General features: G+C 34.0%; 1 protein-coding gene across 6 annotated transcripts in view; it reads left to right on the forward strand.

Annotated features, from left to right (window-relative positions):
• LOC109049272 (low-density lipoprotein receptor-related protein 8-like) overlaps nt 1–14043 on the forward strand; it is a 154511-nt gene that overhangs the window by 121356 nt on the left and 19112 nt on the right. For all 6 annotated transcript variants that reach the window (XM_042758436.1, XM_042758439.1, XM_042758437.1 and 3 more), the window contains exons 10-13: nt 6966–7137; nt 11213–11440; nt 12610–12728; nt 13447–13586. In XM_042758436.1, the coding sequence (XP_042614370.1) occupies nt 6966–7137; nt 11213–11440; nt 12610–12728; nt 13447–13586 (659 nt within the window). The remainder of the gene's footprint in view (nt 1–6965; nt 7138–11212; nt 11441–12609; nt 12729–13446; nt 13587–14043) is intronic.

A 14043-nucleotide genomic window follows, 5' to 3' on the forward strand; every position in this document is an offset into this window, starting at 1 on the left:
CTGGAGAAACACTGTCATTAATTGCAATGTGTAAAGCTGCCGAACAAAACTGTTCCCTCGGGCTAAAGAGCATACTGAAAACTTAGTGAAGTGATTTCACTCTTCACAAATTGCATTCAGTGGGTATTGTGTTCAGGTCTGATATATCAGTTCAACTTTGTGTGGCTAGTTTCATATATTATATATATATAGATGCGTGTGTGTGTGTGTGTGTGTGTGTGTGTGTGTGTGTGTGTGTGTGTGTGTGTGTGTGTGTGTGTGTTTAGGTCAAAAGAGTTTTTTGTTTTTTTAAAAAAGTAACATTTCAATCTTTATATGGTTCTTGCCACTAAAAATAGAGAATATGTACTGTAACTAATATGAGTTTTTATTCCTTTCTAGTCTGTCAAGATCGATTTGGACTTTGTTTGTTCTGTGAAATTAAGTGGAATTTTAGTTCTGTGTTCAAGATTACAGATGCAGATTCATATTAAAAGATTAGATATTTGACTTTTTTCAGTCATTCTAAATTCTCTTTTAAAGGGCTGCAGTGATTTATGTTTTTTCTTTATCGTTCCACCTTTTTGGTGTGCCTAAAAAAGCTATTAAATAATTTGAATAGCTTGATGTTTTTGTCACAGGTATATCTTTCAAAATGTAAAATTAATAACTTTTTTTGTTTCCTTTCATAAGCATATCAGACAGAGGCACATTAAAGATAAGAGAAAAGTGTGCTTTTATACACATGTTTTCTGGGCATAACAGCTATTTTTCAGACACAATAGTAACAGCAAACATGACCTTTGGGTGCCAATAAGAGCTATAATGAGTTGTGATATGAATAGAGAGTTCAGAGAGCATTCAGTGACCATGTTAGTAAAACAAAACATGACCAGACCAATTTCACAGACTTCACATTCAGAGTTTTTTATTTATTTATTTACGTTTTCTATTCTTTAAACTGCAGCCAAAAGCAAACAGAACAAAACAGACAGTGCCTTTCATATGTAATGCTGAAGAAATGAGAACCGTTGCTCAATACTGCCTGCAGTGTTTTAATTAAATATTCTGTTACATCTGAATTAACATAATCAGCTTGTTTAGATTTGAGGAGACAGATATTATAAATGAAAGCACAAGCCACTCATTTGTGTACATATTAGCCACAGCACCAAATAGAGTGCAAATCCCCTTAAAAATGATAGTTCACTCAAAACCACATTTCTTCTGTTATCTATTAATCATTTTCACATTTTGTACAATGTTAGTAAAAAAAAAAATAAATATATATATATATATACTGTACTGTATATATATATACATATATATACCACACACCTATATATATATATATATATATATATATATATATATACACACACATATATATATATATATATACACACATATATATATACATACATATATATATACATATATATGTGTGTGTGTGTGTATGTGTGTGTGTATACATATATATATATATATATATATATATATGTATGTATGTATGTATAAAATATATTTATTACAGTATTTATTAATCTTTGTTAATGTTAGTTCATGAAAATATAGTTGTTTATTGTTAGTTCACGTTAATTCATGGTGCATTAACTAATGTTAACAACTACAACTTTTGATTTTAATAATGCATTAGTAAATGTTGAAATTAACATGAACTAAGATTAATAAATGCTGTAGAAGTATTATTCATTCTTAGTTCGTTAACTAAAGTAGTTAGCTATTGTTAACTAATGAACCATATTGTAAAGTCTTGCCAAAGTATCTTCTGTTATATTTCAATGAAGAAAAAAAAAGCAATAAGGTTTTGAACGAGGGTGAGTAAATGATAACACAATTTTCATGTTTTTGAGTGAACTATTCCTTTGGTAAAATTACTGTAGTGCACAGGCTCATTTATTTATTTATTTATTTATTTTATAAATCTGGCAACAGCAAATTCAGTAAAAGATACAAATATTCAGTATATTATTGATAATAATCAAAATAATTATTTTAATTGATATAATTAATTTGCATAACTGTATGATGGTATAGTTATCAAGTAATGCAGCAACTTGGCAAATTGATAAAAAATGTAATTGATGTGCAATCACTTTTACAGTGCCTTTTATTTTGGGTTGTCCTATCAAATATTAGTCTTAAAATAAAAAAATGCTTGTGATAAGCGTTTGCAGATCCTCCAAAAGGCATGGAAATAAATGAAATCTTAAAAAGTCAAGAAAATGACTAGAGTAAATAGCTTTTTTCCAGCTATACGCAGCTCTAAAATATTGGACAGAGATTGTTTGTTGTGAATGCTTTTTTAAAATCCTTATCTCGACAATTTGAAGGACAGGAGAAGTCATGGAGATCGTGTGGTGAAAGGGTGTGGGATTATACTATAGAACAACATGTGTGTCATGTGCTTCCAGCTCTCTGATAGGCCTGTCACATACTGTCATTATAATTGTGAGGTCACTCACCTGTTGAGAGTGATTCCGAGCCGTGTAATTTGCCCTCAATGTGAGACTCAGCTGAGTGACATAATCATGTCTGTCTCCATCTCTTTTCATTGTCAGTCAAGGTGTTACACCCCCACATGCATCATTTTATCTTCATGCTTTCACTCCCACCTACTTTGTCACCCCACTTACTAAATATGACTCTAGAAATTGATGAAACTATGTCACGCTGTATGTGGTCTACACACTGGGTGTCAGCCAATAGGATGATGACTGTCTGCGGTGTGGAACAGCTTGTGGAGGAAATCAAATGTGTGTTTTGATGTGTCGTGTTGTCTTTGGGACTGATGCCTCACGTTTATTCTGTGAGCTGCCGTTGCAAGGGATATTATTGGATGAAATGGTTGCAGAAGTGAAGCACAGTGGAGAATTGCAGTGGACTTTGAGAGGGAAGCTCAAAGACACAGGTGACTGTCTAGACTGTCTTGAAAACAGAGCACAGTGTGTGTGTGAAGGACTGAAACAAGCAGTTCATCAGCATTAATGATATGATGGAAGATCGTAACAGAATGATGGTGGATCTCCAATTAGTGTGAACCATAAACTGGACAATCCACTGTGACATTGAGAAAAAACTTTTACCATAGGTTATTGCGGATCTTTTTTTTATTTTTTTATTACCATCCCAATTTACTAAAAACATTGCGGGAAACTCCTTGCTTAGCACCTCTGCCAGTAGCTACAGAATGGTGTATTGAAAAGAGTTTGACCAGTATCATTTTTTATGACTGATGGCAATGCAGATACAGTACTGATAAGTGATATTAAGAACTTATTTTCTTTTTCTGCATTTTTACACAATATTAAAAAACATTGGATTATTTCATTATTAGCAACAATTAAAAAGCAGTGTGTGTTTTGAATATTTATTGTTAATAATAATAATAATAGTTATTGTTATTATTAACAACAAAAAATACAATTAATATGCATAATGCTTACAATATTGAATGATAATAATAATTTGTATTATTATTATTATTTAGAAGAATTAAATAACAGATACATACAGTATGCATAATGTTAATAGTTATTGTTAATTATATATATATATTATATATATATATATATATATATATATATATATATATATATATATATATATATATATATATATATATATATATAATTTTATTTTTTAATGAAAATATATTGTGCTTTTGTTAATAACAACAAAAACATTTGTCAATTCCTTCCCTGTTTGCAACCACCTTCTCTCATTTACTTTTAAATAAAATCTCAAAGGATTCTGTTATTTTGGTAGTTTTTATATAAAAAATTAATGAATTGGGTAAAAATGCTAAATTAAGTAATTTAAGAAGTTAGGTTGCATAATATACTTTATTCTTGACACTTCAGCATGTTTTAAGGGTTAAAATAACAAGTTTTATTAAGTCCTTTGTAATACAGGATCAAGGCTCTTTAAGAGTTCATGGCCTTTAGCTTAAAAAAACCTTTTAGTCAGCGGCGTTTCATCTTCAGAATGAAGATGCTTAGAGCACATATGGCCATCTGAGAAAGTGCTGATTTATGTGTTTCTCAAAATTATTTGTCATGACACCAAAGATGATCAGCATGTTACTTTATGTAAATGTAATGCAGCTCAGCTGAAGCAGGAAGTAACATTGCTTTCTCTCTCTCTCTCGGTTTCTTTTTCTCTCTTTCTCACCCTCGCGTTCTAAGATTGATAATTCCAGCAGATGGGTAAGAATGATTGAATCCTGACTCTTGTTGAAAATGAAAATATTTGCTGACGATACAGTGGTCCATGAGGGCTTTCTGAAGTGCAGCAGGAAATGCGCTTTCTCCAACACAATCTGGACGGGCTTTCCATCCGGCTGTCCAACTCACAAGTACTGCTCAGCGCCTCAGCAAAAGCGGTGTTTGGCTTAGACCAGATCAAGTATGAAAGAGTGAGAGATGGGTGGTGAGAGAATAAGGGAGGCAGGGAGGAGACATGAGATCTCATCCTCATCCCCATCCACTACATCACTGCCAAACCTGAGTGCTGTTCCTGCACTCTCACAGTGACATCTGGCCACGCAGCACCTGCTGCTCATTATGTTCACTCACTGTCTCCCTCTCCTTCACCCCCTGCACTATTCCCTTTTTTGTGCTCTGTTTGTCTTTTATTTGTTTATAACATGTGGCCATAAGGCATCTGTGGATCATACAGTCTTGTGAGGGAAGCTTTTGCTGATAGGACAGTAAAAAAAAAATGAAAAATTCCCCAAAACTCTTCTCAGATTTTAAATGGAGATAGAAAAACATCAAGGTACTGTATATGTGAATCTAATGTTTGGTGAGTGGTTGAAATCAGTCATTTAGTTAGTGTTTTTTTTTCTAATACACTTACTGTTCAAAATTTTGAGGTCTGTATTTTTTTTTTTTTTTTCACTTTAATTCAGCCAGGACACATTAAATTGATTGAAAGTGACAGTAATGTAAAATAATAATAATAATAATAATAATTCTATTTTATATAAATGCTGTTCTTTTTGAAAATATCCTGAAACTTTTAACATTGATAATAAGAAGACATTTTTCTTGATATTTTAATGTTTTCTAGAGAATCGTGTGACAAGACTGGCGTAATGGCTGCTGAAAATTCAGCTTTGCCATCAGAGGAATTAATACAATTTTAAAAAATTAAATAGAAAACTCTTACTTTGAATTGTAATAATATTTCACAATATTAATGTTTAAATGTATTTTGATAAAAAAAAAATGCAGCCCTTTTTTTGCTGACTTTTAAAAAATTTAGAAACTTAAAAAAATGTTACTGACCCCAAATGTATTAATTTATTTTACATTACATTAACAGGTGGTCGTTAAAAACCATATTATATCCTCTTGTATCCTCTACAGCAGTGGTTCTCAACCACATTCCTGGAGGACCACCAACACTGCACATTTTGCATGTCTCCTTTGTCTGACACACCCATTACAAGTCTGTGAGTTTCTACTAATGAGAAGGTGACCTGAATCAGGTGTGTTTGATTAAGGAGACATGCAAAATGTGCAGTGTTGGTGGTCCTCCAGGAATGTGGTTGAGAACCACTGCTCTACAGTAATACAAATCGTGAGATATCTGAATGCAATGAGCTTATTAGAGATGAAAAGCTGAATGAAAGTATAATAAAGGGCACAGGAAGGGTACAGTGAGGGTTGGGAGAACAGATTTTTCCTCAGGAACGTAGGTTTTTTTTTTTTTTTTGTGGTGACAGGATGAAAATGAATTACACCCATTACAAGTAGGTTCTGGGGGGAGTGGAAGCCTCCCTTGCTGCTACATAGAGGATAAACTAATAGAATCAGTGATATTCTGTGTTGGCATGACTGAGCACCAAAACACAGTGACTAATCTCCCCAGCAGCACACGCACACACACACTCATCTGCATACACACCACAGTGCAGGGTAATATCCTGGAAACTGTCAGAACCATTTTGGCCACATGTCAGTAACCTGAAAACCTGAATCATGGTCTGCAGGTGCACTGCAGACTCACACAGCATTCATGAATAAACTAATGCTGCAGTTTACATTTTAGAAACATACACACGCTTATGTTTACTCTGCAAATGAAATAAGCAATCAAAAATTTCAGTCAGTGATTTTACACACACAAATGGCTGCACTTGTGCGAGTCATATTGTTATATTTTTACTTTCCATAAGTTTGCCTTTCTAATTAATAAATAGTATGAGTGCAAATCAGCCACTGTGCTTGTTTAAATATAATATGCCCTAGTGTGTTTACCCATCTGAGAAAAATGCAGTCGTATGTTGGTAGATTTTGGAGTGAAATTATTAATAATTTATTTAATCCTCAACCTTGTCCCAGAGATTAATTCTAAAAATTCCTTAGGAAAAAAATAAATAGACAATTTAAACAATTGGTAGAATACAGTAAGACTAAAGGGCTATAAAATGAATATGAATGGCATAGTCCAGATAATTTAGTTTTACAAGAGTGAGAGAAGCATTTTTTGTTTTTTATTATTATTATTATTAATTGGAATTATTTTTATTTGCATAATTGCACAATTGTGATAATTAACAACAATACAGGGCAAGAAGAGACACTAAAAGTTTATATTTTTCATTTTTCTAAAAAGCCAGGTCTACTTTTTATGACTTTGCAGAATTTGGTATCTTACATTTATCATAAATGTGATCTTGACATTATGATCTCTTCTCAAATAAAAGGGGATACATGTGAGAATTCCAGTCTCTTTTTTCTATAATAAGCAAAAGTCTCAGTTTGTCAAGGTGAATTGAAACAATTGAGAAGTTAAAGAAATCTCATTTGGACTTCTGTGTCCTATTTTTAATGATTTTGCTGATGTTGATAGTCTCAAAATGGCCTAATATTGATTGGTTTATCAGTTCAGTCATCTATTAGGAGGATCCTAAGATAACAAGTGAGCTGATGAAACTTTTTCTGTCCCCCTCACAGGTAAGAGCCCATATCTTATGTTTACTAACCGCCATGAGATCAGGCGCATTGACCTGCTGAAGAAGGACTATACGCAAGTAGTGCCAACCCTGAAGAACGCTGTGGCCCTAGATGTGGACGTGACCACCAACAAGATGTACTGGTGTGACCTCTACCATCGCAAGATCTTCAGGTATACACAACATTAGGGCATGTTTCATTTATCAACTTGACAGCTGTTTAATCTTTATTTAAAAAGGATAATTGCAATTAGTGTTCAATGCTCCAGTAGGAGGAGAAGGTGCCATGTTGAAACCCTCTTTTGAGAACCTCTTCCCGCCTCCTCTCAGCTGGCAGATATTTAAATGCATGAGAACAGCTGCCATAGACTTGCTGGAAATTTTCTTACAGCAACCAGAATCATGGATTGAGAGCTGCAAAGGAAATTACTTGCATGCACAATTCACATACTTTTTCTTGGGTCTACCAGAGTTGTGTTAGGGGTGATTGACTGACATAAACATTCTCAAAACAAGATAAACTTATTTGGAAAACATGTAAAAAATTGATAAGACTTCTTTTTAGAGAATATATCTTCTATCTTCTATCTCATTAACTCTTTTGTTTGTTCTTCTTGTATTATGCATGAACCACACTAAATTGTAGATTTGAAATAAGAAAAATAAACATTAAAAAAAAAACCTTGAAGCACATTTTCAGATTGATGAATTCATTTAATAAATTATTTATTATTTACTTTTTTAATTTTTGTGTCATTATTTTGAATATATTCATTTTTTTTATAACATAAATGATGGCAATGTACCCTACTACAATGTTACAAATTATTTCTGTCTCAAATAAATTCTGTTTTAACTTCTTTCAAAACCATTTAAAACTTTTTAATGATTGTTAATATTGTATCAAATTCTGATTTTCTGAAAATACTATAATACATCGTTCCTTTAATTTCCTATCCCTGTCACTCCATGCCTAACAAAACACTTTTCTCAGAAATTTTTGTCTTCATGGAAGGACATTTCAGTTCCTCACTACCGACCGTTTAACAAAGTCATCTTATCAGTCAGACAGTAGCCTGTCACAGCCTGCCTGTGCTACAATAGCTGCTGGAAAACTTGACCAGGGTTTGTCCTTTACTGTCCCAATGTGCATGTTGGCCCGTCATGCTCGGGTCTCCACCTCACTTCCTGAATCACTCTGATTCACATCAGCCTCTAGGACCATCTCTAAATAATTTCAACCGCACCATATGCTTCCCTTAATTTCCCTCCCACAATAATGCATCCCATTACTCATCCCCACTCTCAGGAGGGCTTGTGTTAGAACGACGTACGACAGTTCATTATCACTTTATAAACCCCCTCAGAAGAGCACTGGAAATACTTCTGCTTGTCTGCAGGGAGTTTAATTTATGTATGTGGTCCCTGACAGAGAGAGTGGCTTGAATTGATGGTTACGGTGAAGACTCAGCAGTGTAGATGTCAGTTGACAGCTCAAACCTCAAATGAGGCATATCTATTTTAAGGGCTATTGTTGGGGCCATTAACCAATTGTTACTTAGGTTCACTTGGAACCGGCATGTGGTTATTGATCTGACCGGTGCTGTCAGTATGAAGTTGTTTTTTTACATAGTGGTTCTCCAGCATGAGAACTCAAAACCACTCTTTCAGCATAAGGGTTGATAGATTAATGTTGAGTTTATTGCTTTGATTAATTCCAATTAACATCATTTTGGGTTAATGTGATGCAAGGCTTCTGCTGGAACCCAAACCCTGTCTTGCTGATCAAATACATCATTGTTTGATCCTGGAGTGAACGCAAAACACCCAGTGGTTTTGGCTTTGATAGATGTTTGACTCACTTTAACATGTTACACTGTGTTGTAAACCAGGCGTGATACAGCAAGTGATAAGTGACAGTTTTGTCAATATTATTACATATTATTATTTTTGTCACATTGTTCTGAGAAGCCCTGCCTACAGTGAAATTAAGTCAGTGAATGGCAGTGATTGTGTCACATTGTTCAGCACTTTTACTGAAATATTTGCTAAAATTTAAGGATGTCATGATGTTAATAATGTCATGTAGCTGATAAATTTGGTCCATAACTGACTGTAGTGATTTATATATATATATATATATATATATATATATATATATATATATATATATATATATATATATATATATATAATCTTGTATCACTAATTACTATCAGTATAATGAATATATAAAGAACTGCCATTGAGCGGTTGACGTCACATCATATTGACCATCTTATCATGTTTAGTCACTATTGTTTAAATGCAGAGCTCTTTATTTTTTATTCTTGTTTTGTCTCATTTGCAAATCATCTGTGTTTGAAAGGAGCCAGGATACCTGTTCCTATTAATAGAGCTCTTAGTCAGACCACAAGAGAAATGTTCTCTGACTGCTATTGCCTCTGTCCCTTTGATTCACTTAAGATCCACTCTGGAAAGAGCATCTCAAAGCCCTGCGGCCTTATAAAGGGAGATGGGCCCATTTTGATGGCTGTTGAAGTAGCATCTGTTAAAGGCAGTAGGTGACTTCAAATGGAAAATGATCAGGTTATAACAGAAACCACCTCCTCACTGTCACTATTAAAACGTGTGCCTTTTCCCATTTAAAATCAAAAACACATACTTAGTAGACTTAAAGTAAGTGTTTCAAAATGTTAAAAATTCTCTTGGACAAATCCACAAGATTTTAATGCTGGTATTCTGCCAATAACCAGTTTTAAATTTTCTACCGATGTGATAAAAGTTGACAGGATTTATCCCTTACTGATCCCTTAACAAAATATTTCAGTAAGGATCAGTAAGGGATAAAGTTTTATCACATCGGTAGAAAATTGAAAACTGGTTATTGGCAGAATACCAGCATTAAAATCTTTTAGATTTGTCCAAGAGAATTTTTAAAAATTTTGAAACACTTACTATAAGTCTAACTCAAAGATAAAATGGCGTACAATAAGCTAACAGCATTTATTTATTTTAATTTTTTTTTTCATTATTTGGTCAAAAAATAAATTTGAACAGGATTAATGGACAACTGTTTTGTATTAATAAATCTTTTTAATAATGCATGGTCACTTAAATAAAAATACATTACTGTTACACTACTGATTTTTTAAAATGTTTTTTAAAGAAGTCTTGGTATGTTCACCAAAGCTGCATTTATTTGATCAAAAATATCGTAAAAACAGTAAAATTGTGAAAAATTACTATGTGAAATATTTTATATTTAGATATATTTTAAAATGTTATTTATTCCTATAATAGCGAAGCTGAATTTTCTGCAGCCATTACTCCAATCTTCAGTGTCACATGATCCTTTAGAAACCATTCAAATTTGCTGCTTTGTTGTTCAAGAAACATTTCTTATTGTTAGCAGTGTTGAAAACAGTTGTGCTGCTTAATATTTTTGTAACCGTGATACATTTTTTTGTTCATTCTTTGATGAATAGAAAAGAACAGCATTTATTTGAAATAGACATTAGGAATGATTTACAGTCATTTTTAATAAATTTAATATATCATTTATGAATAAAAGTATTAATTTCTTTTATTATTATTATTATTATTATTATTATTATTTATTGACCCCAAATGGTAGTGTATACAAAGATTACAGACACAATGTTAACTTTTATTTCCATATTGTGTTTTCATGAAAATATGTTAATTAGTAAGAAACACCTGGGTGGAGACAAGCCAAAAACATTAAATGTTACTGGAATTTTGTTTGGGTTTCCATCAATGTTTGTGGCAACACTTTTGGCAATAGCTACTCAAGTTATTGTTAGCACATGCATATGGCGTATTCAAATGGAATCCCTTTTGTTGAATAACCAAGGTAGCATCAAAGTGATAATGGCACTTTCTAATGAGTGCTAGATCGTAAGATCAGTCACAGTCACTTCATATTTCACCATGCTTCAAAGGGCAATCAAACTGGCTTCACTGTAAGTCACTGTAACTTTCAGAGACAGGAAAAGTCACAGCCATTTTGTCCTACAATTGTTCTTTTAGAAACATGCAGATGTTGTTTCACCTAGCTGCCTATATGTAGATAAACAACAGCTGGGAGTGTCAGCTATTTATGTCGTGCTTATTCACCATGAGTCTTGTGGATGCATCTAGTATCTTGTGATTGTTCATGAATAGATAGATACATCTGCTTAAATGCTTTGGATGTAGATTAACAGTGTGCTTGTTCCTCTTCAGCGCATACATCAACAAAGCCAGCGATGCTTCTCAGCAGATCACGCTCATAGACACTGCGCTACATTCCCCAGAGGGCTTAGCAATGGACTGGGTCCATAAGAACATCTACTGGACCGACTCTGGACACAAAACTATCTCTGTGGCGACTGGCGATGGCAAGAAGAGGAAGGTGTTGATCGACACGGAGCTTGGGGAACCACGTGCCATCGCCGTTGACCCAAGACAAGGGTAACGATATAATGTTTTTAATGTACAAATCAGCTGATTTGAAAATGTGCATGTTCTCAACACCCTAAAGAAAAGCCTCCTCCCGCCAATTTTTTTTAACCCTCTGTTGCATTAAATAATAATGAATAATTTAAATATGGTGTACATTGCATGATCTGTGTTAACACATGAAGATTTTTGAAAGCCTTGTCAAAGGTTCCTTCACTTCGTATGTGTCATTTTCTTTTACTGCCGTTCATCCTGATGAATCTTACCCCTCAGGGGTCTTTTCACCATATTACAGAAGTAGAAGAGCATGAAAAACATGCAAATGAGTCTAAAGCTGGTGGGAATATCAACTAATTGTTGCCTGTGGGTAGAGTGCCCACTTCACTCTTATAAGGCCGGAGCTATACACTGGCTCTTTTTAATATACTCTCATACTCTCACCTATTCATCTTGATTTCTGACAGGTGATAAGCGTAGAAGTATCAAGGCCATTGGAGCTCCCTAATTTTCCCACTTAACTCCATCTTGTTTATTTGATAACATGAAGCATTTGCGGCCCCAACAAAGGCAACTCATCCAAAAGCTCCGCAAATTTTTGCAGAATTGTAACAAAATGTAATATATGCATTTTACTCATTTTCATGTATAAATCTATTATGCAGTATTCCACAGAAAAAAAAATTACTTCCAAGAACCACAAAAAAAACAACAACTTCCAATTGAGACTTAAGATAATTTAAAATGAATTCAAATTAAGACAAAGCTAGCATTAAAATAAGCTAAAACAACTAAAAATCCAGATATGTCTTATTTTAATTCCACATTTTTTTCTCTCTATAAATAACCAGAGATTTTGGATTTATGAGGTAGCTTAATTTTACAAGTGTGATTTTTAGACCTGGAAAGGTCATGAAAATGAATGAAATCGTAGAACTCCATGGGCATTTTTATGATGAATATACATTTTTGTGGTTATGCCAAGCTTTGAAATATTTTATTGGGTAGAAATTGTGTAAAAAATAAAATTTTTAGAACCCTTATTCTTAATCCTTATCCGGTAAATAACAAACTGGAAAAATCATGGTGCCTTCAAATATTGACAATGGAGACCAAAAAGGTTGAGAACCACTGTTCTGATCTCTCCATGATTCTGATCGTTTTGTTTGTTTTGACCCCCTCAGGTTCATGTACTGGTCAGACTGGGGAATGCAGGCGAAGATCGAGAAAGCCGGAATGAACGGGGTGGATCGGCAGGTTCTGGTTTCAGAGAGGATCGAGTGGCCCAATGGGATTGCGCTCGGTAAAACACCATTTGAAAGTTTTGCAATTCATTTTTTCATTCAAATCAAAAAGTATTCACATCTTCAAATATAGTCAAAATAGAGAACACACTGGAGAATAGCAGAAAAGACAACAAAAGATAAAAGAAAAACAGCAGAGAGCAAAACAAAGCATATCATACCAAAAAGCAAGACACGAGAGAGCTGTGTTTGCCATCTTTACAAGAGACAAATACATCAACCAAAATACTAGAGGAGAAAAAAAAAACATTAGGATTGAGAAAGACCAAACAAACCCAGAAAGAGTGAGGCAGAAGGAGAATAAATAGTATTAATAATGAAGAGCGGCCTCCTGTGGCCAACAGGGCTTTGAATCATTCACCTTCATTGTTTCTCATCAATCACCCGTCAGTTTGGGAAAAACTAAATGGAATTGCTCAAGCAACGCTGTCAATATCGCCATCATTTCTCTGGCTCGCTTAACATGAAAGCCATTTAAAAAAGAGCATTTATGGTAGAAGAATAGAAAAAAAGATATTGACAAAAAAGATGGAATTGAGAATTTAGAAAAAATGTTATAATGAAAAATCATAGAATATGAACTGAAATATGAATTATGCCTTCAGGTATTACCCACTATTCTACGTTTGTTTTGACCACTCATGTTAAATTAAAAGCATTTGTTGTATTATTGACATGCTACTTATAGGTTCCATTAAATGTTCTTTCCTCTTCCAGATCTGTCTAGTAGACGACTCTACTGGGTGGATTCCAAGCTTCATCTGATCTCCAGTGTGGACCTGAATGGAGACAACCGTAGAGTTTTGCTGTCCTCCATGGATCATCTCGGACATCCCTTTGCCCTGACTCTTTTTGAGGTAAACAAATTGATCAAATAATTTACCGAGGTACTTATTCATGCAGGTACAATGGAGCTCTATTGGCAAGAACAGGCCTTAAAGGGTTAGTTCACCCAAAAATGAAAATTAGGCTGTGTTTTACTCACCCCCGTGGCATCCTAGGTGTATATGACTTTATTGTTTCAGGCGACAAAATTTTCTTTGATCTTTCAAGCTGTTTAATGGCACTCAGCGGGTGTTGCATGCATCAGTCCAAAAGAAGTTAAATAAAAAGTGCCCATCCATAAAAAAAGTGTCTCACATGGCTCCAGGGGGTGAACAAAGGCCAACTGTGGTGAATCATTGTATTTTTGTAAGAAAAATATCCATATTCAAAATGTAATAATCACTTTAATCTAGCTTGCGCTCACTGTTGTAAACGGAAGCAGTTCTGGGCAGATGACATATGAGTTTGGCCTTGTGCATGCGCCACTCA

The sequence above is a fragment of the Cyprinus carpio genome, chromosome A6 (genome assembly GCF_018340385.1).
Source record: "Cyprinus carpio isolate SPL01 chromosome A6, ASM1834038v1, whole genome shotgun sequence".
Taxonomy (NCBI): Eukaryota; Metazoa; Chordata; class Actinopteri; order Cypriniformes; family Cyprinidae; genus Cyprinus; species Cyprinus carpio.